Raw genomic sequence first — 27,244 nt, 5'->3', positions numbered from 1 at the left:
TATTTCACAAGATCTCTCGTTTTACTATGCCACTTGTAAGAAGATAAATCCAGGAAGTTTTTTTTTTTTAATATTTTTAGTTGTAGATGGATACAATAACTTTATTTTGTTTATTTAGTTTTATGTAGTGCTGGGGATCGAACCATGCTAGGCAAGCTCTCTACCACTGAGCTACAACCCCAGCCCCCATAAATCCAGGAAGTTTTTAATTGGCTTATGAGTATACCATGGTAGATTCTATTCACAGATGCCCTGCTAGAAGTACAGTTTGAAATTACTAGTTTATTTTGTTAATTTTCATATTTATTGAAATACTTTGTTCTTTCAAATCTTTTCTTTAGAGAGACCCTTCGAGAAGTGCTGCATTTACTGAGAAGCACAGGTAACACCCAAGTAGAATACATCATTCGAATCATGAAGAAATGGGCCAAAGAAAACAGAGTGCCTATCTAAAATAGCTTGAGTTCTAATCGTAAGAATCAGCTTCCACCTCGACTTAAAATTGGAAATCATTTTCCTCAAGTTGAATATAAGACACGGGGCTCGTTCCTTGCTTTTCAAGCCTCAAGATCAGTGACTGACTTAGACTTTGCTAACTGAACAAAGTACTGTTATCTGTGCCGTGGCCCCTGTATGATCCTACTAGCAATAAGACTTTGGACTTATCTGGTGCCTTTCTTCCAAAAATACTCAGAGTACTCTTAGGTAGTTTACTGACTTTAAGGAAAGCAGCATAGCCCTTTTTTTTTTTTTCTGTTTTTTTTTTTTCCTTTTCTTTTCATGTTAGCATTTCATGGCATTTTCTCCCAGCTGCAATAACATGTGTCTTTGATACTCAAGAATCACCATCATTCTATCTTGTTATTTTAGCCATCTCTGTACATTATCCTATTTTAGCACAGATTCTGTAAAGGATTTTGTGATGCATCTCTGAATCTCAAAGAACAGAGGTTTTTAACTAGCAGGGTGATTCTCAGAGTGGCAGTAAAATCCTCTATCAGCCATCGAGTTATTAATAGATAATAGACTTATGGGACTTCTCTTTCAGTAATTGAATTGTTGATGATAATATTTTACTGTGGAGTAAGATGAGTACTGCAGTTTTTTAAAAGGTGAGTACTATAAAAAAATGTGTGTGCTGCCTCTGAAAGTATTCAGGAAACAAATCTCATTACTCACTTCTCCGTCATATTTTAGATAATAAAGCAGGTTAGAGTTTTTCTTAATGTATTAGCTGAATAAGCATCATATTTTGAAAGCAGAGCTACAGAGGTTTTATATATGTGCATTGTGGGCATTGATTAATGTAATGGTGATAAACCATAGACTGTGTAGAGCTCTCAAGGGGCCTCCTAGTGGTCAGACTCTGTCCTCAGTCATATTGCAGCCCCATGTTTCTGAGCTCTCACAACATAAACCTGAAGCACAACTGAGCACTTTTGGACTCACAGACTGTTTTCTGGAAGTAGATCCACATTATTTTACATATTAGATTACCTTTGTTTCTACATTATGTATTTTTTTCTATAAATGTAAGGTACCCAGTGTTATAGGTCTAGAAAATGCAGAGTGTTCCCTATCCAACACAAATGGGAAGAGAATGAAAGAAAGAAAGAATTCCTATAAGCACTAAGTTAGTTCTTCCTCCTACCCCAACATCCCACTATGGATGAAAGAGTTGTACAGACAGGAGATGGGAACATAGCTGGAGTTAAAACCACCTAGTAGTGAAGACCAGCGACCAAAGATAGCCATTTACCTCAGGACAGTTATATGGGTTCTTTCAGCTCTGCTTAGGAAGATGGCCAGTTTTCCTATCTTTTATGTTGGACTCAGATCTAATCAGAGCACAAATCACAACAAACTGAATGGAATTCTAGGAAACAAAGATATATCAGTTTTCATAAGCCAAAGCTTCTATTTCCTCATTATTTTGTTTCTACTCTTTCAATAATGACTGGTTCTCAGTATCAAAGGCACTAGTGAATCAGATCTGGGCAGAACTTGCCATAATTTTTTGAATCATTCTTGTAAATCTTTCTTTGCTTAAAATATTAGGAAGGGCTGGGGATGTGGCTCAATGGCAAAGCATCCCTGTCTTAAATTCCCAGAAAAAAAAAAAAAAAGAAGAAAGAAAGAAATACAATAGTGGAAAGACAGAACTCCTCAGTAGCTTTTGGCAATTAAATTTGTCTTCCAATGAATTGCTATTATTTTCAAAATTTCTTATACTTGAAAAGCTTTTCCATTAATGGTGATTTACCTTTAAATGAGCTTTTGTTGAATTTAACACCTAAGATTCCTCCTGACATTTTTCTCTCTTGGAGGGGGAGGGGAAATACCTATTCCAAAAAAACCTGCAGAATTTTTAGTCTAATTTTTAGACATCTTTTGATCTATAGGATTGAGCCAGAAACATAAAGACTAGTTTAAATAGAAGTAGGATCCAACTCTGTTATTAAGGATAACTACTACTTCTAAAATGACTTGACAGGATTTAAGCTGCATGGCTGTTTTTCTTACATGTTGTGCTATAAGAGAAAGGAAGGCCCAGGTTTAGGAATGTAGTATAATGTGTACAGTTTATAGCATCATTGTACTGTTTATAGTCCATAGCAGAATTACTTGCAAATGGAGAAAAATATTTTACAATTATTTTTGTACCTCATAAGAATTATACACCATTGTATTATATCCAAATTAAAGTTTATTATTTGGTTCTTATTATGGTATTCTGTTGTATGCAGTGAGTGTGGGACTTGGGTGTGTCACATAGGCATCTCCTCTTTCTTTCCTGGCCCTAAAATGAAGATAGAAAAATAAAATTTTGGGCCCCACAAGTTACTGTTTGCCAGAGAGGAAGTAGATAGTCCTTAAGAAGCCCTTTCCACTAAGAGGCTTGTGGTTCAAGCCTGATCACATTAGGGTTTGGTTCTTTGCTGAATTATAGCTCATTCAGAATTTATATGACCAGGCAAAGTACAATGCTTCATACATAGAAAGCTCTTAAATACTTGTTAATAAAGTATAACTAAATATATAATAACTGATAGAGCAAGGGACTTGTAAAATCTCACCTCATATATTTTGGTTCCCACCTAATTATTATTTTATTGTGCACTAAGCACTTGTTGGGTGCTAGGGATGCTAAGTAATGCATAAAACTGGCCCTTAAAAAAGTCAGTCTCAAAGTATACATGCTTAACACAGTAAGATGCAATTTATATCATTAGCAGCAATAAAGTATTGGATAGCTGGTGTGATCCCAGCAACTCAGGAGGCTGAGGCAGAAGGATCACAAGTTCAAAGCCAGCCTCAGCAATTTACTGAGGCCCTAAGCAACTTAGCAAGACCCTGTCTCAAAATAAAAAGTACTGGGGATATAGCTTCTGTGCTAAAACATCCCTGGAGTCAATTCCTCATACTAAAACAAAAAGTATTGAGAGACAAAATAAGATAATGGGAATGTTTAATTCCTTGTAAATGGGATACTCCTGCCTCATCTGGGAGAAGCAATCAGAATGGATCCAAAAGCTCAACATCTAGCAAATGCCCAGGTTCCTCCCTGTGTGCGCACACATAGCAGACTTCCAAGTGCACAGAAGTCAAAGGACTTCTCCTCTGTGGCTTAATATACTTGCAAAGTTCCAAGCAAGTACTACTTTCTAATGGAAACATGAATTAGGACTTACTAGTTCCTATAGTCATCACTCTCAGTGTGACTTAGATGTACAGTCTTTTTTACGCTATAAAATACTTCTGTGTAAGGTTTATAATAAATAATAAAAAAGGTTTACTTTATAATAATGCTCAAACCCTAGTCCTGCCTGTTTAGATATGGTGTCAGAGCAGCAGAGGTAAAGGCCTAGTGATGTACCTGAAACCTACCTTAACTTTAGACAATAGGAATAGGAGAATGCAAGAGAACACACAGTAAAATACTCAATGAATACTATCAGCTGATGTGTTTGTATTGATTATGTAGTATAAAGACAGGTTTGCACATTTGTTAGCATCAAAAGGGTTTCTTTAAAATCTAAATATCCAGTGTACACCTAGAGTCCACTCCAGAGGCTGGATCATAGGAGAAATGGAGACACAGTAGGTTCATCTTTTGACTGTCCTTATAGGGTCACACAATTTACAAAGTTCAGATATAAGAAATAAGTGCCCTGCTAAGCTAAACTTGGGTGAGAAGACAAGGAGCACAAACTGTACATTTTATCTAATTTGTTTATCATATTTTATATATATTCATATATTTATTTGATCAGTTATTTATATCTACTGTGCTTCAGAAATGATTTATAGTAAATTCAAAATTATGTATATATAAATATATATATTTATATATACATAATTTATATATATATAACAAAACATAAATAGATAGAAAGCATGTAAGAGTAAAGGAAGTATGTTAGGCACAGTGGTACAGGCCCATGATCCCAGAGACTAGTGATGCCAATGCAGGTGGATTATAAATTTGAGGCTGGCCTGTACAACTTAGCATGACCCTGTCTCAAAACATAAAAAGGACTGGGGATGTAGCTCAGTGACAAAGTGCCCCTAGATTCAATCCCTAGTACTAAATAATAATAATAATAATTACTAAAGATGGACCAGAAATTAATTTCAAGCTTCATACAACCAAAGCAAAGGGTCAAACACAATCAGATACAAAATTCACAGTTCATCTGTATGAATGAACCACCTAAGGGAAAGAAAGAACTTGATTTTCAGAGATTTCTGTTTGTTCATGGATTTATGAATTAAGTTTTCTATACTAAACTTGGACATAACTACATGCTTGAAAAAATTCCAAGGATATTTTATTGTTCCTCTCAAACATGCACAGGCTCTTTCCTACTGAAAGATAGTTGGATGGTAAGTAATTATACTTGTCTTTCTATTTTTAAATTTCTCTGTAAATATATAATTAGTTCTACTCTCTTGCTGGTTTTTAATCTGAGGAGTAATATGGTGAAGCTAAAACAGCATTCAAATTTTAAAAACTACAAGCAATGCTAAGATGAAAATGCAAGTAACAACAGCCTAAAGAATAAATTAAAAATGCTATAAGATCAGTGAAATTATGGAATAATATAGTTTTTGCGTTTACTTATATGTTTGAAATTCAAAGGGGAAAAACACAGTGGAGTAGGTTAAGTAGAAAAGGCCACACAAGCTTGTTACAGTGGCACATACCTAATCCAAGCAGTTTGGGAGGCTAAGACAACTTAGCAAGAAAATACACAAAATGTATAAAACATAATTTCCAAATCTTGGAATTTATTCTAAGGAAATAATTGGAGACTTAAAAGATACCTGCACAAGATTGATGACTAAAATATTGCTTATAATAATTAAAATAGAAGTACATAAATGATTGCTCATAAATATGTTCCTATCTAACATGGAGCATGGTAGTTACCTAATGAATATTTATTAAGTGAACTAATCAAGGAATATCCTTTAACAAGATATCAGTTAAATAATTGCAGGCACATCTACACAGTATAATAACTTTTAAGTCCTTGAAAAATGGTGTGGTTGATTTGCTATTTAATTACTGTGGAAGGCAGAATAATGGTCCCTCAAAAATGTCCACCCCTGAATCTGCAGAACCTATGAATATGGCAAAGGAGAGCTAAAGTTGCCAGCAGAACTAAAGTCGCTCGTCAGTGGGCCTTAAAATAGGGAGCTTAGCCTGGATTTCCCACATGGTCCCAGTGTTATCACAGAGATCCTTTAAAGGAAGAAGGGAGGTCAGATGGTAGCATGGGAATGGCTCAGCCATGGCTGCTGGTTTTGAAAATGGAGGGAGGAAGCCAGGAACAAGCAATGCAAGCCACCCTTAGAAGCTGAAAAGGGGAGGGACCTGAGTTCTGGCCTGGAGCATCTGGAAGGAACGCAGCCCTTCCATTAACTTGGTTTTAGCCTTGTAGACCCATTTTCAGTTAGACTATAAAATAAATCAGTGCTTCAAGCCACTGAGTTTATGGTAATTTGTTAGCAACAATAGGAAACTAATACAATATAGAAACATTTATAAGACACATTGCTGGGATTAAAAAGTAGGTAACAAAATAACACTTTGGTGTTGCTATGTTTGAATAGCAACACAACTTAAGTGTTGGAAACTTAATGCCCAGTTCAACTACGTTAGAAAGTGGGACCTTTGGGGAGGATGACTAAAATATTGCTTTAATAATTAAAATAGAAGTTCATAAATGATTGCTTTGATTCAATGGTTTTAGCAGCCATGGCAACCATACCAAGATCCATTGTTAAATTTAAAGGGCTTCCATCCGGGCTGGGGATGTGGCTCAAGCGGTAGCGCGCTCACCTGGCATGCGTGCGGCGCTGGGTTCGATCCTCAGCGCCACATACAAATAAAGATGTTGTGTCCACCGAAAACTAAAAGATAAATATTAAAAAAAAAAATTCTCTCTCTCTTAAAAATAAATAAAGGGCTTCCATCCTCCATCACATGAGGACGCAGCAAGAAGCCCTCACCAGATTCTGGCACCTTAATCTTAGACTCCCCAGCCTCCAGAACTGTTACAGAATAAATTTCTGTTATTTAGAAACTACCCCATCTCGGGTTGGGGCTGTGGCTCAGAGATAGAGTGCTCGCCTACCATGCGTGAGGCACTGGGTTCGATCCCCAGAACCACATACAAATAAAATAAAGATATTGTGTCCACCTATAACTAAAAAATAAATATTAAAAAAAAAAGAAATTACCCCATTTCAAGAGTGTTCTGTTATAGCAGCACAAAATGGACTCAAGTGGGATTCTATTTTTGTGCTGAGTTGTATGTTCATAGATGTCAGGAAGGATATTCAAGAAAAGTCAAAAATTTTCATTAGTAATCTTTATACATCTAAGAGTAACATAAAAAATAAAGTTTGTTGTTGATCTCAAATAACCAAAAGACAGGAAGTAGGTGGTTATTAATGTAAGTTCAGTGGAAGGGGAAATGGCCATCAGATAGGTTTGTGAATAGAAGGAGCCCACAGTAAGATGGAATCTGGCTCAAACTGCATTTACTACCTGGTCCCCCAACTCCAACTGGGGCCCGTAATAATATTCTGGGTCCCTGTGTATCACTGTCAACTAAGAGCATGTGCATGATAGTCCTGAAAATGGCTGAGTATTCTTTAATATACCGCCACCTGAGTAAATGGGCATAAGTCTTTTGGGGAAATGACTGGAGAAATCATTAAAATAAATGCATATGGTAGTCATTACATCTACCAAAACTCACAGAGCTATACATTCAACCATGGGCTATTTTGTATAATAAAACATTTTTTAAAGGATCTCAGGTTTAAGTTCATGAATTAATGTTCACTCTCTATGATCACAACTACTATTTAAAGATTGTAGTTAGAACTGGGCATCATTGTAGGGCATCAATAGAGCAACAACAACAATAACAAAAGTTATAGGAACACAAGAGACAAGAAGAACTCAAGCTTTAGGTGGGGAGAGGTGAACACAAATTGTAAACAATTAAGTTAGGTCAACAGATGACACTGGACTTCTCAAGTGCAACTCTGGACATTACAAAGCAATGTTGCAATGCCTTAAGAATTCTAAGAAGTATTTCCAACTAGAAGTTGTCATTGAAATATGTAGTAGGACAAATACTTTCCAGACAAATACATAACATAAAAATATCCCCTGAGCTGGGAGTGGTATGGTACATTTGTAATCCCAGCAACTCTGGAGGCTAAGGAGGGAGGATCTCAAGCTCAGGGCCAGCCTAGTCAACTTGTTGAGACCCTACCTCAAAATAAAAAATAAAAGCGTCTGGAGAAGGAAGGGGCTGGGGTTGTGGCTCAGTGGTAGAGCGCTCGCCTAGCATGCATGAGGCACTGGGTTCGATCCTCAGCACCACATAAATGTAAAATAAAGATATTGTGTCCACCTAAAACTTAAGAATAAATATTTTTAAAAAAGAAAACATTACATGTAAAATTAAAAAAAAAAAAAAAAAGCGGCTGGAGAAGAAGCTCAGGTTAGAGTCCTTACCTAGCATGCACAAGACCTTGGATTCAATCCCTGGCATAAAACAAAATAAAAACAAACTCCTGAAAATGTGCTCCATCAAAAACTTGGGAACAAAGGAACAAGGGGAGGGGGGAGACACATCATACAAGAGACAAAGGCTCCAACTTAAGCAAGGTGTGATAGGAATGCTAGGATGATGGTGGAGAGCAAGCTTCAAAGCAGCTGTGCAACATTTTAAGACATAACACAGAACTCCAAGATGCTCATTCAAGATTAAACACACAGAATACCACATTGTTATCACACTGGCCAGGGAGAGAGTTTGGAGGTAAAATATGCAAGTATGCATGTGCGCGCGCGCACACACACACACACACACACACACACCACATTTGCTGGACAGCTAAGCAAATTAGAAGATAATTATTAAGATGTACAGGAAAGGAAATTTTTCATGCTTCAAGGCTGAGCCCTGAAAGTATTTATGTGGTCACAAAACTGGAAGCACTGAACACTGATTCAACCCAAAATTGATCCAACTGTATTAGGAGGATGAGAAAATGAAAAATGTTCACATTAGAGTATGTGTTATATATATATATATATATATATATATATATATANAAAAAAAAAAAAAAAAAAAAAAAAAAAGAATATTATAGAATATTGATGACTAAGATAATTGGTGTACATACATTGAACCTATAGGCGAATATTTTATTCTAGCTGAAAAGTAGAAAGTAGTATTAAGAAACTGGTATCTTGGGCTGGGGTTGTGGCTTAGTGGTAGGTGGAGCACTCGCCTAGCATGTGCAAGACTGCTGGGTTTGATCCTCAGCACCACTTAAAAATAAATAAAGGTATTGTATCCAACTACAACTAAAAAAAAAATGAAAAAAAAAAAAGAGGAAACTGCTATCTTTAAAATATCATTTAAAGCTGACAAATCAAGTAACAGGTATATGAGGGCATTTTATAATACCAATTCAAACACAAAATGGAGAAAATACATTAACTTAATCATTGGATATTATAGACAACTTCCAAAGTAATTGAGGATTAAGGACGTTTTAAAATTATTTCATTACAACAAAAATATGAACTGTCCAAATTATCAAAAGTAACACACACAAAACAAGCAAATAGGTAATTTCATGGAGGATTTTAAAAAATATTTAAAGGAAAAAGAATGACATAAGATAATGGGATAGATCTATGCTCAAACACACCTCTCCTGTCAAAAATGTAAATGGTCTTAGTCACCTATTAATAGAAAAAGATTGGCAGATAGGTTTACAAAGCAAAATCGAATTCTGGGCTATTTGCTCTTACTCAGAACAAAGTGATGCATAAATGTTAACAATAAAAAGATGGGCAATAGTACAATTAGGCAAATGCAAATAAAAAGAGAGCAGGTGTCACAATCAAACAAGGTTGAATCGGGTCAAAATCATTAAGTCAAAGAAGCACACTTTGAATGATAAGAGGTCCATTTCTCAATGAAGATATAACAGTTATGAATACGCAACAAAGAAAATGGCACCACTATTCTAAAAACAAAAATGATACAGATCATGAGGATAGTAATAGAAGATTACAATCCATGAAAGGTGAAATTTTTTTAAAAAGTAAATTTTGAAAGTAATCCATCAAAAATAAAAAGGAATAGATTGTTATTATGGTTTATGCCTTCAAAACAAATATAGACCTCCTTTTCAAGGACTCACAGATCATCCAATAAAACTGACTATTCATTAGGAGAACATCACAAAGAACATCAAACATTTATTTTGCTGCTTACTATGCACCAGGCCCTCTTCTAAACACTTCACTTAATTCCAACAACTTTTAAAGTATGTATATTATTATCTTTATTTTTCAGATGGAGAAACAGAGGCTTAAGTTATTTTGCTAAGGTCATAGAGCTTGTGCTAGTAAACTGTAGAGCTGGACTTAGAGATGGCTCAGTGGTTAAGCACCCCTGGGTTCAGTCCCTGGTACCAAAAGAAGAAAATTTCATTAAGTTATATGCATGTTTCTATATGTTAAAATTCCACTCAGCTCCTTCCATCTTCAGACTCCATGAACTCTGCTCCAGAGGCCAAATTAGCTCTGCACAACCATTGTCACCCAGAGAGTTTCAGGTACCAAAAGCACGATGGGTCACCCCAGAAACCAGAAACAGTGCTGCGAGATCCATAAGGAGAATGATACGACACTCCAGAAGGCATAAAATGTGTGCCCAACATTTTAAAATGCATTGGGATTCCTATACTGAGTTTGCATTTTTGCCAACATTACATATGCAGAAAATACAGAAAACCATTGTACAGTCAACTGAAACATTGCAAAGAGAACATTTGCTTAATGAAAATCAGGCAAAGACTTGTAAGAAAAACGTCATAACATTTTCTACTTCAAATCATTCATAAAGGCCAAATCATCCCATTTCTCTCCAGATGGAACCCGTGCTGTGAATTAAAAGATAATTTTCTTGTCTTCATAGCCCCCACGATGTGAGCCACTCCATTCTACCACATGTTCCCTGCCGTGATGTTTGGTCTCCCAACAGGCCCAAGACCACCAGATCAAGCAACTAACGACCAAAACAATGGGCCAAATTAAATCTTTTTGAGATTTTTCCATCTATGAAACTGAAATATCTCACCATTTATTTATGTTGTCTCTGATTCTGTCATTATAGATTTTCATCAGACTATATAGGACTATCTCTTTTTTTGTCCCTACATATGTGGAATCCAGTTTTAAATTTCCAATCCAATTGTTTGTCACTGTTATAAAAAAAAGTACTTGACTTCCAAATCTATTCTAAATCCTTGCTATAATCTCCTGTGAATTTTCTTTTGTGGAACTGGGGATTGAACCTGGGGCCTTCAGCATGTTAGGCAAGCGCTCTACCACTGAACCACATCCCCAACCCTCGTTTTCATGATTTTTTGGAATTTCCTGTGTAGACAATCATGTATCTATGAATAGAGACATTTTTTCTTTTAAAAAATAATTTATTAATTTAAAAATTAAATTAAAATGCAAATGCTTAGTTAATAGTGTTAACTCCAAGGAAAAATAAGCCCACTGGGCTATCTCCATAGTTAAACCTGTGGGTCTTGCATCTGTTCCTGAAGGTGGACCACATAATGTCCCTGCCATTGCAGATTACCACTTGAAAATTATAAACTGGATGCACTGAATCTGAGTTACATCCCAGCCATTTTTATTCTTTTTTATTTTGAGACAAAGTCTCACTAAGTTGCTGCTGCTGGCCTCAAACTTTTGATCCATCTGCCTCAGCCTTGCAAGTGACTGGGATTACAGGCCTGTGCCACTGTGTCCAACAAACTTTTAGAATTTTTGTACTGGAGGTGAGAAACTGAAAAGAGGTAAATTGTTCTTTCTTTTGCCTGCATGTACACACACATAGAGAGAGGGAAAAAGAGAGATTTAAAAGGGCCTGGAATAAACAATGATTCAACCTTCTTTCTCTGAAATAAAAAAAGTGGGGAGGGTGCATGCTGGCTCCTTAGGGTCATCAATAATGTCCATTTTGTCAAACCCAGCAGTCATCTCCTTGCCCTCATTTACTAGATTTCTTAGTGGCATTCATAGCTGATTGTTCCCACTTTATTGAAGTATTTTTCTTTTAAGATTATGTCACTTCTCTACTTAACATTTTCCAGTGGCTTCTATTTATTTAAAAAAAAAAATCAATCTTTTGATGTTACTCCATGACCTGGCCCCTCGCTCCCTCCCGCTCAGATTTTTCTCTCCTCCTCCTAGCACCTGGCTCTCTGTGTTCCTCCTCATTCGCCTTTCTTCCAACTCTCCAAGCTCACTCCTTCCACAGGCTCTGCACTTGCTTTTCTTTATGATTCTCTTCCTTTGGATGTTCACAAGACATTCTGGTCTTCATGAAAACATTGTCAAGAAGGTATAAATAGCTTAGTAGCTTGCTCTCATACCATTTGTGTAATTTTTGTAATGTTATGTAATTTCTGTAAGTACCCCCTTCCCAAAACAAGAGTGCCTAATCTGAATCTACAGTATACAAATAACATTAAAGACACTCTGATTTTGCCCTGGAATTGACTATGACCTCTTCTCAGCCTACTTGAGGGCCCTCTCCTAATAAAATCATTTAGGATTTTCCAAATTCTCATGGAAATAGGTAGGTAGACACTATCTACCCCTAGTCTCTAAGATCAAAATTACTTTTTCTTCACTTCTTCAGTGTCTAAGTATTGGATTGTACATATCTACCAATTAGAGGATTGTAAGATCAATTTTAAGGGTCACAAGCAGTACTTTAAAAAATTGAAATAGACTACAACAGAATTTAATAGAAAATATCAGAATGCACCACACTAATTCCTGTCTGGGACTTCGGATAATTCAATCATTTGTAAAGAGAAGAGTCAGGGAAGGAGGGAAAATCTATACACTGGAATTTCCTGGGTTCATTTATTGGACAGATAGCATTGTATATCCCAATTTTATATTATCAGAACTCACTGTAACTTATGAAATTAAGTACATGAGAGTATTATTTGCTTGTAGAAAACCCAAAATTTCCAACTTGATGTTTTTGGAAATGGGTGTCACCAGTATGGTATGTGTATCAAGTATAATATATTACACAAACTAGCATAAACTGCAAGATGTTGTTTTGTTATTAGGAGAAAAAGGAATACAGAAGCAAAAACAAACAAACAAACAAACAACAACAACAACAAAAAAAAAAAAAAACCAAAAAAAACCCAAAAAACAAAAAACAGAAAAGTGTTCAGTTTCAGCTGCTGGAACTAGAATTGTAATAGTGAAAATATTTAGAAAACATTCACTCTAATTCATAAACATTGATTTTACAGCTCATTCAAAAAGGAAAAGTGCATTTCCTGAAAATGAAAACATATTAACATATTCCCTTCAAAACTAAAATGACATCTGAAGATATAGCAGAGTGAAATTATCAACAAACTCCTAAATATGTGCTTAGAAAAGGCAAAGTTATTGGCATAATTTCTCAGTTGTTCCACAAAAAGAAAGACAATCTTCATATTTAGTAGCCTAATATTGTGGCAAAAAAGAAAAGTGGTTCATGGTAAGAGCTCAAACTCCTCTTCATCCAGCACTGATGGATATGGTACTGATAAATGAAAAACTATTCTTCTTGGTGATGTCACAATACCAATTGTAATATCACAGAACATTTAGAAACTCTTACTACTGCAAGATGCATAATTTTTATGCCAAGACCATATCATAGAGGAATTATTTTTGCATAGAGAATGATATATTTAAAATCATAAAATAGCATTTAAGTCAATAAAAATTAAGCTATACTATTTATAGAATTTCAACTGAAGGAACAGCAAAAATGATCAGCAAACAAGGTAGAAATGAAAAAAAAGTGGAAGAAACTATTAGAAACAAGATAATTTGAAATACCACATAAAAACAAATGTATATAAGATTCATCTAACTTTCAAAAACTTAAATAATTGAATAAAGAGGATAAACTGTTGTGGATTAATACTTCATTTACACAGAAAAATGGTTGCCATACATGAAATTTATCAGGTCAGATAAAGATTAAAAAACAACAATTACTATGAAAAACATAGGTATACACTATTATAATTTATAACTGTTTAAGTATGTGAATTAGAATTTTCAATTTTGAGCCATTTAAAATAAAGTGAAAGTTCAGTGCTCAACATGCATTCTGGACTGAAATAAACCTATGAACATTGCATTAACTAAAATCTTTCCTAACTTACTTCTGTATAATCATATATTTTATAAACCATAAATATTATTTATACATTTTATATTGTTTTATATTTACATTGTGTAATATATTTTTAAGTATTGTATTCTTTGTTTTTATTCCCACCCAGGAAGGCCACTATTGTGACACTTGTATCTCAGGTATGTACTATGGGTGCATACACTGGGTTACAATGTAAAATCTGTTTCTAATTTGTGGGATATGGTTCCAAAAGTTGGGAAAACACCCCGTAGGTTAATAGTTAGCAGAAGATAATGTTAGGTGAATAAGTTACACAAATGCAGAATGGTTTGGTCCAAGACCACCAGTTTGCAATCCCTGGGCTAAATTGTGAAGGATATTGAGTATAGGTATAGAATTTATTTTGTAGGTACATTGTAGCTAGGACAGAAAAGAGTATAATAAAAAGTGTTTTAGAAGCGTTAATATGTCCCTCGCGACATTTTCCTCCAATGTAAAAAGTCTGAGAGCAGAAAGGTCACGAAAAGTGCTGTTAAGACAGTCCTAAAATGAGACCCTAATGGCAATCAGGAGTGGAGGGAAAGGAGAAAATGGAGGTAAACACAGTGCCAAAAAAAAAAAAAAGATAGCTTTTACGAGCTAGGGGGGACCTTTGGAATCATAGGTTCCATCATCATCTTGGTTCAACATGAGAAAGTAAAAGAACAAAAACAAAAACCTACTCAGAATATCTGCCTTCACACTCAGGATCCTCAATACTTAATCCAGTTAGTACAATTTACGGAGGGCTTAGATTCCTTAGAGGATGTGGAGGGCGAGCCCTCAAATTTACTTTCTTCGGAATGAGTTTTAACGGCCAGCGATTCTCACGCCTTAAAATCTGAATTCCAATTAGTTTCTCCCAGTGCGTCAAGAAGGCGTGTCCAATCCCCTCTCCTCCCCGCCCTGAAACGGAGCATTCGGCATAGTTTCAGAAGGTGCGTCGACTAAACCACACCAAACCCTCCTAAATTAGCTTGAATCCTATTTGTTTCAACAATTTGGGCCTTATGAATGAATACAGAAATGAATATATTTGCTCGTTCAATTTTCAAACTGGAGAGCTTTACTGAGTTTTACACAGTGCCCCTCGCCGAGCGAGGCGAAAGGGAACGAGTCTAGAGGGGACACGCGTGGGAGACAGCGCCGCGCTTCCGGCAGGGGTCTGGTGGCGCTGGCCACCTCGGTTCTTCCCGGTATAAGTCGGGCTGCCCGGGCACAGGGCGCGCAGGCACAGCGGGCGGGCGGAGCGTCCCCTTCCTCTCTCCTAACTCCTGAATACTCAGCTGACAGCCCAACTCCCTCGCGGGGGGAACGGAAGGCCAATGTCTGGCGGGACCCGGCGCCATAGCGAGGTTGGTCCGGGGCACATCCCGACGCTCGCCTCGGAGAGTCCCAAGCGCATCTCGGTTTCCGGGTGCGAGTAGGAAGCTACTCGGGAAACCCCAGATCCCTCCCTCAGAGGAAAGTAGCCGATAGCGTCCCCGTTTCCAAGGAAACATGCCGGGTCATGACGTCACTTCCGCCGGCTTGTCTGGACTCCAGACTGTTGGAAGGAGAAGAGGAAAACTGAGCAACAGCCACGACGGTGGACGCGAGCGTCTCCTCTCTGCGCATGCGCCCGCTCAGCGGCCTGCTTCTATTTATGTGGGGGATCCATCATGGCGGCTGCGGCGACCCTGGCGATGGCGGTAGAGCCCATCAGAACATAGTAGCGGGGAAGAGGGCACGGTCCACGCTCACGGTGGCGTCGACGGAGACGGCTGAAGGTGGTGGAGGGAAGAAAAGCGACGGAGAACAAGAGGAAGAGCGGACAGGCACGCAGCGCGGCGTAGAAGCGAGCGCCGGCTCGAGCGAAAGCGAAGGGCCAGAACAGTGGGGATGGCGGAGCCGCGCAGAGTGGCGTTCATTAGCCTGTCACCGGTGAGGCGGCGCGAGGCCGAATACCCGGGGGCCGAGCGCGAGCCCGAGTGCCCCCGCGAACCCCCCCGGCTGGAGCCGCAGCCGTACCGCGAGCCGGCCCGGGCGGAGCCACCGGCCCCGCGGGAGCCGGCCCCCCGCTCGGACGCGCAGCCCCAGCCGCGGGAGAAGCCGTTCCCCCAGCGCGAGGTCAGCCGCGCCGAACCGCCCATGTCGCTGCAGCGCGAGCCCCCGCGGCCCGAGCCGCCGCCGCCGCCGATCCCTCAGCTGCCCTTGCAGCCGCCCCCGCCGCGGGAGTCGGCTTCTCGCGCCGAGCAGCCGCCGCCTCCGCGGGAGACGGTGCGCCTGGAGCTGGTGCTCAAGGACCCCACCGACGAAAGCTGCGTGGAGTTCAGTTACCCGGAGCTGCTGCTGTGCGGAGAACAACGGGTACAGAGGATTCCTCCCTCCCGCCCCAGACCCGGGCAGCCTCAGGACCCGCCGCCTCCCGCGGCTGGTTTGCACCCCGGGACAGCCCCCGGCGCGTCCTGGTCACCCCGAGGGTGGGGTGGAGGGTCCCGGCCGAGCGGGTGGACCGGGCGGGAGCGCGGTGCAGCTCAGCTCCCCGGGGTGGCCGAGGCTCTCTCTCCTCGCGACACCGCACCGCGCCTGTTTTTCTCAGCACCTTTCGAAACCTCGGATTTTTCTCTTTTCCTTTCTGCTCCCTACACAAAATCTTGGGGCCCTGCGAGCCGTGTGGCTGGGTTCTTGTGGCGCTGCCGCTGTCTTTCCAATAGATAGGAAGAGAAAACCTTGGGGGACACGCCCCCCAGCCTGAAGCCGAGAGATTGTGTAACCCCTCGTTTCATCCTCATCTTCATCACCGTGGTGCAAGGCGCCTGTGCTGCCGAGCTAGGTTTGCGTGCGGGTGGTTTTTTCTTAATTGAAGGGGATTTAAGAGTAATTAACATTTTCAGAGAATAGGGATTCCACTTTAGGAATGGAGAAATTGGTTAGTTTTCTGATTACTTATTTTTTCCCCCTCTCGTATTGGCAAACGTTTTAGCATCTTTTTAAAAATTTTAGTTTTGATGGAGTTTGTTCATACTGTCATTGAATGGGTGGGTGTCTCTCCTGCTTTATTGGGTGCCACTCATCATATTCTCATTTGAGTACCATTAATTTATAACTCTGAGTTGTAGGATATTATACTTGACCATTGTAATTTGTGAAGTATGATGGAAAAAAATCTTGACTTTGAAATTTTAAAAACTTTATTGAAAAGACATAGGTATACCTTTGATGGAACTGGTGAACAATGGGATTGGAACAGCGGTTTGTTGGTAATTGTAATTTTTATTGTTGTGGGTTCATCTTTGCAAGTGAGTCAGAAAGGGAGATGATAGAGTAACAGAGAGGGAGAAAGAGAGAGGAGAGAGAGAACATTGTCTTCTGTTTTTAGAGATTATGGCCTTTTGCTTTAGCATGGGTCTCTAATGGACTCCAGAAGTCACTTGGTTTTGTTTTCCTCAACTATCTGTAGTTGAAATGAATGGCTCTTTAGTCAAAAAGTATCATTAAACACTGTTGCCAGATTTTGTTTATATTGTAGCCAGGTAATCTTTTGATCATAAGTTACAAATAGTGTTGTGTGGTCAAATAATTATTAAATGATTTTAAGGAAAATTAATTTTGTTAAGGGTAGGGACTATTTTGGTCACTGTCACATATCATTTTGTCCTCCCTTAGTGCCCTCATCTTGATAAATGTGATGTAATTTTTTTCCCAAAGAAAATTGAAAGTGTATGGAGTATTTTTTGAGTAAATTGTATTAAACCTGCTAATCTAAGTAGGCTTGCAATTTTTGTAATTTTCATAAATTACAGATAAAAAGCATTATCTTTGGATAAAAATACATAATACCAGCTAATGTATAGTGAATTCTTACTATGTGATAGACAGAGTTGCAAGCAGAATACATTGTTTTATCTGGTTTAGTGTAACAGATCATTAGGAAAGAATCATTGTCCCTACTTTAAAAATGAGGCTAACACATAGAGTGATTATATTTAATTTTATTAGTATTTTTTCCATTGTAATAGGGATGCATAGTAAAGCAAAATGTCTGTTAACTAATACTGGTTAAAATTTAGAGCATGATGTCAAAATCAAGTTAAAGTCATAGTACAAATATAAAGACCTTTTTAATAACCTCCTTTATGCTGTAATGTTCATGCCATGATAAATCAATATGTATTTATAATTTTCAAAAAGAAACAAGTTCAGGGAAGAAAGCTTATTTTGACACCCTAGCTTTTGTTAACATTTTGATATCACAACTATTAACAGTCATGTGGTGTTTAAGGATAGGACATTTGCAGTTCCCTCATTGTGCAAGCATCATGGAATGTACTTAACAAACCTAGGTGGTATAGTCTACTACTTTGCCTCCTATTGTGTGCCTGCTGTGTCCTTAAGACATTGTCCTGTAGAGTGTGACTATACCTTCATGTTCTAGGAGAAAGATGAATAATTTGATGTTTATGTTTACTGCATACATAATGTTTATTTAGGGGTTAATTGGTCCAATTTTATCATTGTACATTCAGCCGTATGCCTTTTATCATCCCACAAGTTTTTTTTTTTTTTGCTTCACTATAGATACAAAATACTTCTGCAACAAAAATTTACCAGATTTTCTTGTGATTTCTCCCAGTTAATACATAAGAAATAGTAGAAAGCACTTGTTTAAGTAAAATCATCGTAGTTCCATGACAGGAAATCCTAAAGAGAGGCCATCTGAAAGCAAAATGAGTAGCTTAGCCTGGAAAGTATTGATTCCCAAATATTCCTCTCCTTTCCTGGGAATAGTCCACATATTTTGAGAGATGATATAATATTTTCAAAGTAGTTTTAATTTTGGGTTATTGTAATTGAACATAATGTTCTGTAAATATCAGAAGAAAAAAAGGGAAGAAAGAGATCTTATAAAATTAGAAGGAAAACGCTCTAAATTTTTTATACAGCCATCTATCACTGAATAAGATTGCAGCTCTAGATCCCAAAGTTGATACATGTGGAATTGGAGAGGAAAAGTGGTACTTGTGAATACCATCTATATGGGGGTGCATTTAAAATCAGTCCCCTTCCATTATGTATAAATGTAATGCACCCATTAAAAAAAAGGAAAAAATGAATCAGCCCTTTTATAAATGCTAAATGAAAAGTTAAACACAAGTCAACTGAAACTTTTTCTATGACCAGTTTTTATAAATGAGGAAAAGCACAATTAAATAGAATATGCTGGCAAAACATAGAGAGCAAAGCCACCTCTCAGGTCATCTGGATGTAGTTGACTAAAGCTTTCCTTGATGCTTCTGTGCAGAATGTGCTGTGGCTGAGGTGGTTCAGGATGAGACCAAGGCAGTATAGACATCTCTATCCTGATAGATTTGTTTACCATTTCTGTCTGAAGAATGATAGTGTGTTTTAGTTTTGGCAGTGATTGATGTACAAGGAAAAAAACTTGTTGTAAATCAGAACACAGAAAATTTTGTGAACATGAATAATTGGATGATTACTATAAAGAGAAAAATAAGTAACTGTAGTATTAATGTAACTGTACTAAAGAATTCTCTGGGACTGGGATTGTGGCTCAGTGGTAGAGTGCTCGTCTAGCACTCATGAGGCACTGGATTCCATTTTCAATACCACATAAAAATAAATAAATAAAGGTGTTGTGCCCATCTACAACTAAAAAACAAATATTAAAAAAGAATTCTCTGGCATTCTGTTGTTTGTTCCATTGCATATTTTGGATAAAGTTGGATGAAAGATCAGGAAATGATGTTAATAAGAGCAAAGGGCAAAATTTTGCACATGGATAGTTATGGTAGCTGGTAATTTTTGGATTATTTTTTCACCTAAAAAAAATAAAAGAATCATACTTCAGTTTGATTGAAGGAGGAGAGGTATTTTTAACTATAAAAGAAAAATAAATCTGGGCTGGGGTTGTGGCTCAGTGGCAGAGCGCTTGCCTAGCATGTGTGAGGCACTGGGTTTGATTCTCTGCACTGCCTATCAATAAATAAAATAAAGGTCCATTGACAACTAAAAAATATTTTAAAAAAAGGAAAAATGAATCATTTTCTTAAATTTATTTTTATGGACCATCAGGAGTAAATAAAAATATTCTTTGAAACCTGTATAGAGTACATAAAATATTTTAGAATAACACATAAAGATTTTTTGTGTGTGTGTGCTGGGGATTGAACCCAGGGCTTTATATATGAGAGGCAAGCACTCTATCAACTGATCTATATCACTAGCCCCTAAAGATGATTCTTAATAAAAATATAGCTCCCTGTGTGGATATCTACACATATGAAATGGATAAGACTGGTAGAAAGACGTACTATTTGGACTTCACAGTGACTTGAAGGGGCAGTTTAAAATAATAATAGCAGAACATGGTTATTGCTCACTGACCCTTAATTTTAGCCTTAAGGCTATACCTGAACATCTCTAGTATTTCTTATTTCCTTACCAGTGTATTCTTTTTTTTTTTTTTTTTAATATTTTATTTATTTATTTAGTTTTTGGCAGACACAACATCTTTGTTTGTATGTGGTGCTGAGAATTGAACCCGGGCCGCACGCATGCCTGGCGAGCGTGCTACCGCTTGAGCCACATCCCCAGCCCCTTTACCAGTGTATTCTTGCTAGTTTATTTTCTTTTGGGTAATGTTTATATTTTTCATTGATAACTCCAACTGGGATAAGGCATTCTACAAATTTATTACTTATTACAGTTATAAAAATTTATTCTAAAGTAAACTTTTTAAGCCTTAAGAAGTATCCTTTTATTCTAATGACCTAAGTGTGATGAATTGTTTTGTCTTCATTCTGCCCATGGTTTCCTATCAGATGTTTTAGATTGATCATATCTCAGCCTTTATGTCTAGGATGAAGCGTCTCGGTTCCAAAGTATGGAAATCTTTGCCTCTTCTGCATTTTTTTCCCCTGTCCTTCATGGTCACTCAAATCTATACAGTATTCGAGTTGTAATATACTTTTTTTGGGGGGGGGGTACCAGGGATTGAACCCAGGGGCGCACAACCCTGAGCCACATCCCCAGCCCTTTTTTAATTTTTTATTTTGAGACAGGGTCTTGGGGAAGTTGCTGAGGCTGGCTTTGAATTTGTGATCCTCCTGCCTCAGCCTCTTGAGTCACTGGGATTACAGGTGTGCGCCACTGTGCCTGGCCCATACTTTCATTTTTAAGTAATCAAAGATACCACTTAAGCAAAACATCTAGTTTTTTAAACATTTATTTTCAAATCAATTGTCTGAAATTAGATAAAAATAATATTTTTAAAAAGTAGCTCTGTATTTTGACTTTTTTGTGTGTGTAAATTGAAAACCATATATAAAATTGTGTCTGCTGAAGTAGTGAACCTGAGTAAAGGTTGTGATTTGTTTGTTTTGGCAACAGATGGTAAATATAGGATCCTAGCTGTTGGGTGCAAGCATGCGCTCTCTCTGCCTGTGTGTGTGTGCATGTGTGTTGTGGGTTTTTTTTTTTTGTTTTTTGGTACTGGGGATTGAACTCAGGGGCACATGACCACTGAGCCACATCCCCAGCCCTATTTTGTATTTTATTTAGAGACAGGGTCTCACTGAGTTGCTTAGCGCTTCATCGTTGCTGAGGCTGGCTTTGAACTCGCGATCCTCCTGCCTCAGCTTCCTGAGCCGCTGGGATTACAGGCGTGTGCCACCATGCCCGGTGCATGTGCGTTTTGAACTGCGTATTTTACAATAAAATTTCACTGTCCCCTGCTAAAAGAAAGCCATGGTAATGTAAACTTTTCGCAGTTACTTGTCTTTTCTACCTTTGTTTAAAAATAATATATACTCCCTGAACATATATCCATTGACAAGAGATAGAGAGGATATAGAAATTGTTGATTCTGGGTCTCATCAGAAAGCTGGGGAGGCTGAAGATACTGGAGTAATAACTCATAGATGATTAAATGTTTAATTAATTTCTAGACATTCTTTTAGAGACATTTCCTGACCAAAGCAGTTAAGCTTTATTAGGGAAGATGTCAAGCTGGAGTTATGTATGTTTTCATTTTTACCTAATGTTTTGGGGAATTTTCACCTTATTATTTTGGATGAGGTGATCGCATGACCATTTTTCAAGTAGAGTCAGTTTGGATTGTTACATTCTTGGACACCAAAAAGCTAGAAGTATATAAGTCTACCAAAACTGCAAATATTTTCTTGTTATGAATCAGCAATTCTTTTTTAGTTACTTTTAATCCTACTAATTTGCTTGTTTGCAGTAGGAAAAAGTGATTCTCATTATTGATTAAATTTCAGAATACATTCAACTGTGAATGATAATAATTAAAGTAATTATACAATGTATAATTATTGAATACACATTAAATGTTATTGAATATAATTGCATATTCAATTATATTGAAAGATAATTGAAGTAGTTAATGTATATCAATAATAATAATAGTTGAAGTAATACTAATACTTTCTTTTCTTTTTCCTATTCACTTTGAATCAGAAGAAGATTGTTCATACAGAAGACCCATTTAATGATGAGCATCGGGAGAAGCAAGAGGTAGAAATGTTGGCTAAGAAGTTTGAAATGAAATATGTGAGTATAATAGTGTTTGGATAGGTGGTTTTATCCTACTGTTCTATTTTCTTTTCATGGCTGGTTGGGAGGGTTTATAAATATCCATTGCCTGCCTTGTCTTGTTCTCACAAATTGAACCCAAATGAATGGTAAGAGTTTGATTACATTTGTGATGGTTGTAGTAGTAGACACCATTTGTTATAGTCCTTCTAGAGTCCAGAAAGCTGGCTTAACATATATTATCTCCAGTTTTTATAACAATACCACAAGGTAAGTAATATTGTCCATATTTTACAGATGAAGAAATAGGCTCTGAGCCCAGTTGATCTGTGTTTCACAGTGACAAGAACAGGTAGCAGCACATCCATACTATCTAGCTCTAACCTTGTGCCTTTTCCATTATGGGGAAGCACTCTGTTTTAATTCCCTTGGTGTAGTAGTTTTTGAACCTTTCTTTTAAAAGTTTAAGAGAGTTAGTGTGTGAGCTATACTTCTAGGTCATTTGGATCATTCTCAATCAGAAGCAACACAAAATTGCTTTGAAAGCGTCTGTTTATCTTAAATATTCATGTACATTCTATATTCTATGCCATATTATATTAGTTCTTATTTTATATAAAAATGGTTTTTATTGCCTCAGATTTTCTAGTATAATTTGTAGGAAACTCCCCAACCCCCCATCTTTAACTATGGCTTTAACTACTCTTTGGCACTTTGCTAAAAAATAACCCAGATGAGAAAATCAGATCCCTTTTGATTCTTCCATGAACATTGAGAAGTATTTTATAGAGATAGGATATCAGCTCACACTGGCCCTGCCATTTATATTATCCTCAAAATGCAACATGGTTGACTTTTTGGTGGCTCCTTGTGGTAATTAAGAAACCATTTGTGGGTGATAGAAATATACAAGAAAAGATTAGAATTTTTGTCAGTTTCTAGGCTTACTTTGCTACCTGCTGATTGTGTCCTTTAGGTGAGGTTATTTAATTTAGCCTCTTAGGGTCACATTTTTTAATAAATCAATATTCAAGATTTTTTCAGAGACCCTTCTGGGTCTGTATTCTGTGACTATATAATAATAAATTTAGAGATGAACTGGTGGGTATTTTAATAAAAAGGATAGTAAAAGTTGTTAACTCTAATTTGTAATTTTTTAATTATAGTATAACTTTGTGAGATTATACTGTATTGCTATGTATAAGTCCTAAAATGCTGTGTTTTGTATACAAATTATACATTGTTTAATGTGTTTAATCAAGCAGTGCATTTACATGGTTTAAAATTTTTTAATAACTATAAAGTGACAAATTTTCTTTATTGTATTTCCCACTCATTTAATCCCACTTCCTAGGCAGATAACGTGTTGGGTGGGTCCTTTTAGAGATGTTATATGTGCATGTCTCTCCCTCCATATACATATGTATACATATATATATGTATATGCACATATATATGCATACATATACAATTACATACACAAATATGCACACCCTCTAGTCCATGCCACCCACTTGTTATACATGTTTTCAGAATACTATACATCCTTGTGCTCTTTACTTTTTTGCATTTTCTATATCTTAGAGATTTTTTTTTTACTTCTCAGAACAAAGAGCATATGCTCTTTTTATTTAAGGCTTTTAAAATTATTTATTTATTTATTTATTTATTGGTACTGGGGGTTGAACTCAGGGGCATTGAGCCACATCCCCAGCCCTATTTTTTTTTTTTTTTTTTTTTTTAATTTAATGACGGAGTCACTGAGTTGTTTAGCTCCTTGCTTTTGCTGAGGCTGGCTTTGAACTCTTGATACTCCTCCATCAGCCTCCCGAGTTGCTGGGATTACAGGTGTGCGCCACCATGCCTGGCTATGTATGATATTTTATTGTATGGAAATATCAGTTTATTTAACTAGTCCCCACATGGTTTAGGTTGTTTAAAAAATTTTTGCTCTTATAAATGGTGCTGCAGTAAATTATTAAAGTGTCATTTTACACATTTTCAAATTTATCTGCAAGACAAATTTATATAAGGGGAAGACTTGGTCAAAGTTTTATATATTTATCATTTTGCTATGTGTCACTAAATTTTCAGATTCCACTTCTTCCAGCTTGATAATTAGAGTGGGTTTTTGTTGTTGTTGTTATTGTTTTGCCATGGATTATTAAAAAAAAAAATTGCCCTTTGCAAATCGAAAAGATCCTGTACATACTATGACTCAGTGTGACTCAAGATTCGACTTGTAATGTGACTCAGCGTGTGACGACATCCTGCCTCCAAGTTAGCAATAATCTTCTTGGGGTCCCCTGGGTTAGCATTTGGCATAGAAAAACCTGTGTTCTGATGTTGTGTGATATATAAGATTGAGTTTCAAACAATTTGAATATATCCAGACATTGTCATTATGCCCAGATAAAATACTACTCATTTTTTCTTTTTCTTTTTTGTAATGCTGGGGATTGAAACCCAGTGCCTTGTACATGCAAGGCAAGCACTCTACTGAGCTATCCCCAGCCCCTACCCGCCAGCCAGAGTCTCAACTAAGTTGTTGAGGCTGACCTCAAACTTGTGATCCTCCTGCCTCAACCTCACAAGTCACTGGGATTTCAGACATGCGCCACTGCATCCCACTTGAAATACTACTCTTATTATAGCCCAAATTAATGTGGTATGATTCTTCCCTAAATTTTTATTTTCCCTACTTTCACTTCCATTCTAATTAGAGATTTACAATGTACTATATTGTGAAATTTTATGTACATGAACCTAAATGCATGTTATAATTATCATATCTGTGTTAAATTTATATGTGTGTGTGTGTATGTGTGTGTGTGTGTGTGTGTGTGTGTATATATATATATACATATATACATATATATATATACACACACACACACACACACACACACACATTATTTGGAAACTTTTAAGAAAATTATGAGGCCAGAAGTAACCTGAGAGAAGATAATTCATCTGGCTCTGGGTCATCACAAAAGATTTCTTAAATGGATATTCAGGGGTAGCAAATACAGATGTTTTACTAGTTGGAAACCAGAAATTATAGGGAGTATAAAGTTGTAAAATTGCATTTACAGGGTTCCTGCTGTTGTATTCTATCTCATTTTTATGGCTATGGTTCTATTTCTTGTTGCTGCTTTTATGCTCAGATAATATGACAATTCATGTTTACCAACAATTTGTACATGTTTTTTTGGGTAAAGGGCAATGTTCTGTTAAATACTTATCAGTACCTGTTGACATTTGTATACTAATATTAATAATAGAGTATGCTAATTGCATACTATTTGTATGTAAATCTTTTAAAATAGGTGATTCCAAGTTTTAATATTTCTACTTCTCAATAAACTCCAGCTTAGTCTCATTGGTTACTGGAAGCAGGATTCAGAAGGCATGGGAACCTTACTCTTCCCAGTTAAGCTAAAATTCCAGATTCCCACACAACTTTTAGATGGTTTCTAGGTGGTATATGTCTTTTCTTGAGGCCATCTATGCTCTAGAACAGGGAATGAGGTTCCGTTTAATGGTTATAGATTTGTTTTCTTCACTTTGTAAGATATAGGATAACCTGTGATGCTTGTAAGGTTTCTCTGTGACTTATTTTGCTTCTGTTACCCCAGCTATCATGAAAGATCATGCTCTTAGAATTGAATATAAATTCAGTAATCTGAATAAAAGTTTGTCTAGCATACTACTCATGCCTGTCAGGGACTCAGTTAAGACTTTGGTTATGAGTGACTCCCTAATAGGAACACATGTATTCTGCCTACTGTTTAATTCTGTGTGATTTTGGACTCAAAGAGTACTAGTAACTGTACACTTATTTTGAAAGAGAGGACAAGCTGGGCACCTCTAATCCTAGCAACTCCAGAGGCTGAGGCAGGAGGATTTCAACTTTAAGGCCAGCCTTGGCAATTTTTTATAGACCTTGCTTAAAATTTGAAAAAGGGCTGGTGATATATCTCAGTGGCAGAACACCCCGGGTTCAATTCCCAGTATTACCTCATATGAGGCCAAGATAGATTTAATAATATTAAAGAAATTCTGAACAGGCTTATAAATAGAACAGTTGATGAAATAATACTAACTTTACTCAAAGACAAATTATATTTCTAAAATCTTGATTTCTTTTGATGTAGATTATAAAATTGATTTTTGTTCAGATAGATTTTAAAGAATTGTAGTATTTTAAAAATTGTACAATACTTGGTAAGTGACTTCTTCACAATAAATACTACTTAGTTGAATGGAAATAAATATAATTTTGTACTTAAAATAATTATGTATTATGTTTTAAAAGTGTTCTCAAATGTGGTACTGATATAAGTGGATGTTATAAAAACATTTATGTTCTCTTTCTGGGAATTTTAAGAATTATATCAGTTATTCATTATTGATTAATCATATCTGCTTAGGAGTTAAAACTTCCTTGGGGATTTCCTAGGGTCTGGTTTTCCTGTTTTGTTTATAACATTAGGTCTGACTTCTAAGGATCAACTTATAGGTCTCTAGTTAAAGGAGTTTGGACAAACTTATTAACATCGCCACAAGATAAATTCTACTTGCAAAACACAAATACCAGTGTGTTCTGTAGATCAGCAGTATATTATATATACCACTGACCCACCATATCTGCAGTTTTTGCATCTGTGGATTCAACCAACTACAGATCAAAAATACAGTCCCCTCTAAATTGCACCTGTACAGAACATGTAAAGACTTTTTTCTTGTCATTATTCCCTAAATGATATAGTTCAACCACTATTTATGTAGTATTCACATTGTGTTAGTTATTATAGATATCTAGAGATAATTTAAAGTATACAGGGTAATAGGTT

General features: G+C 36.9%; 2 protein-coding genes across 7 annotated transcripts in view; both read left to right on the top strand.

The window, feature by feature from the left end:
- The window catches only part of Ttc26 (tetratricopeptide repeat domain 26), a 69,150-nt gene extending 66,426 nt beyond the window's left edge, over positions 1-2,724 (top strand). For both annotated transcript variants that reach the window (XM_048786856.1, XM_015493784.2), the window contains one exon: positions 342-2,724. In XM_048786856.1, the coding sequence (XP_048642813.1) occupies positions 342-386 (45 nt within the window). In that variant the 3' untranslated portion in view covers positions 387-2,724. The remainder of the gene's footprint in view (positions 1-341) is intronic.
- Positions 2,725-15,447: 12,723 nt separating this feature from the next.
- Ubn2 (ubinuclein 2) overlaps positions 15,448-27,244 on the top strand; it is a 79,914-nt gene continuing 68,117 nt past the window's right edge. The window contains exons 1-2 of one of the 5 annotated variants that reach the window (XM_048786853.1): positions 15,448-16,181; positions 22,317-22,406. In XM_048786853.1, the coding sequence (XP_048642810.1) occupies positions 15,714-16,181; positions 22,317-22,406 (558 nt within the window). In that variant the 5' untranslated portion in view covers positions 15,448-15,713. Of the gene's footprint in view, positions 16,182-21,409; positions 21,585-22,313; positions 22,407-27,244 lie in introns of those variants that run through there. The other 4 variants (XM_048786851.1, XM_015493782.2, XM_048786855.1 and 1 more) reach the window with 4 other exon arrangements.

This window comes from Marmota marmota, unplaced genomic scaffold (genome assembly GCF_001458135.2).
Source record: "Marmota marmota marmota unplaced genomic scaffold, marMar, whole genome shotgun sequence".
NCBI lineage: Eukaryota > Metazoa > Chordata > Mammalia > Rodentia > Sciuridae > Marmota > Marmota marmota.
Note: the sequence above shows the minus strand (reverse complement) of the source record. Positions and strands in the feature narration are given on the sequence as shown.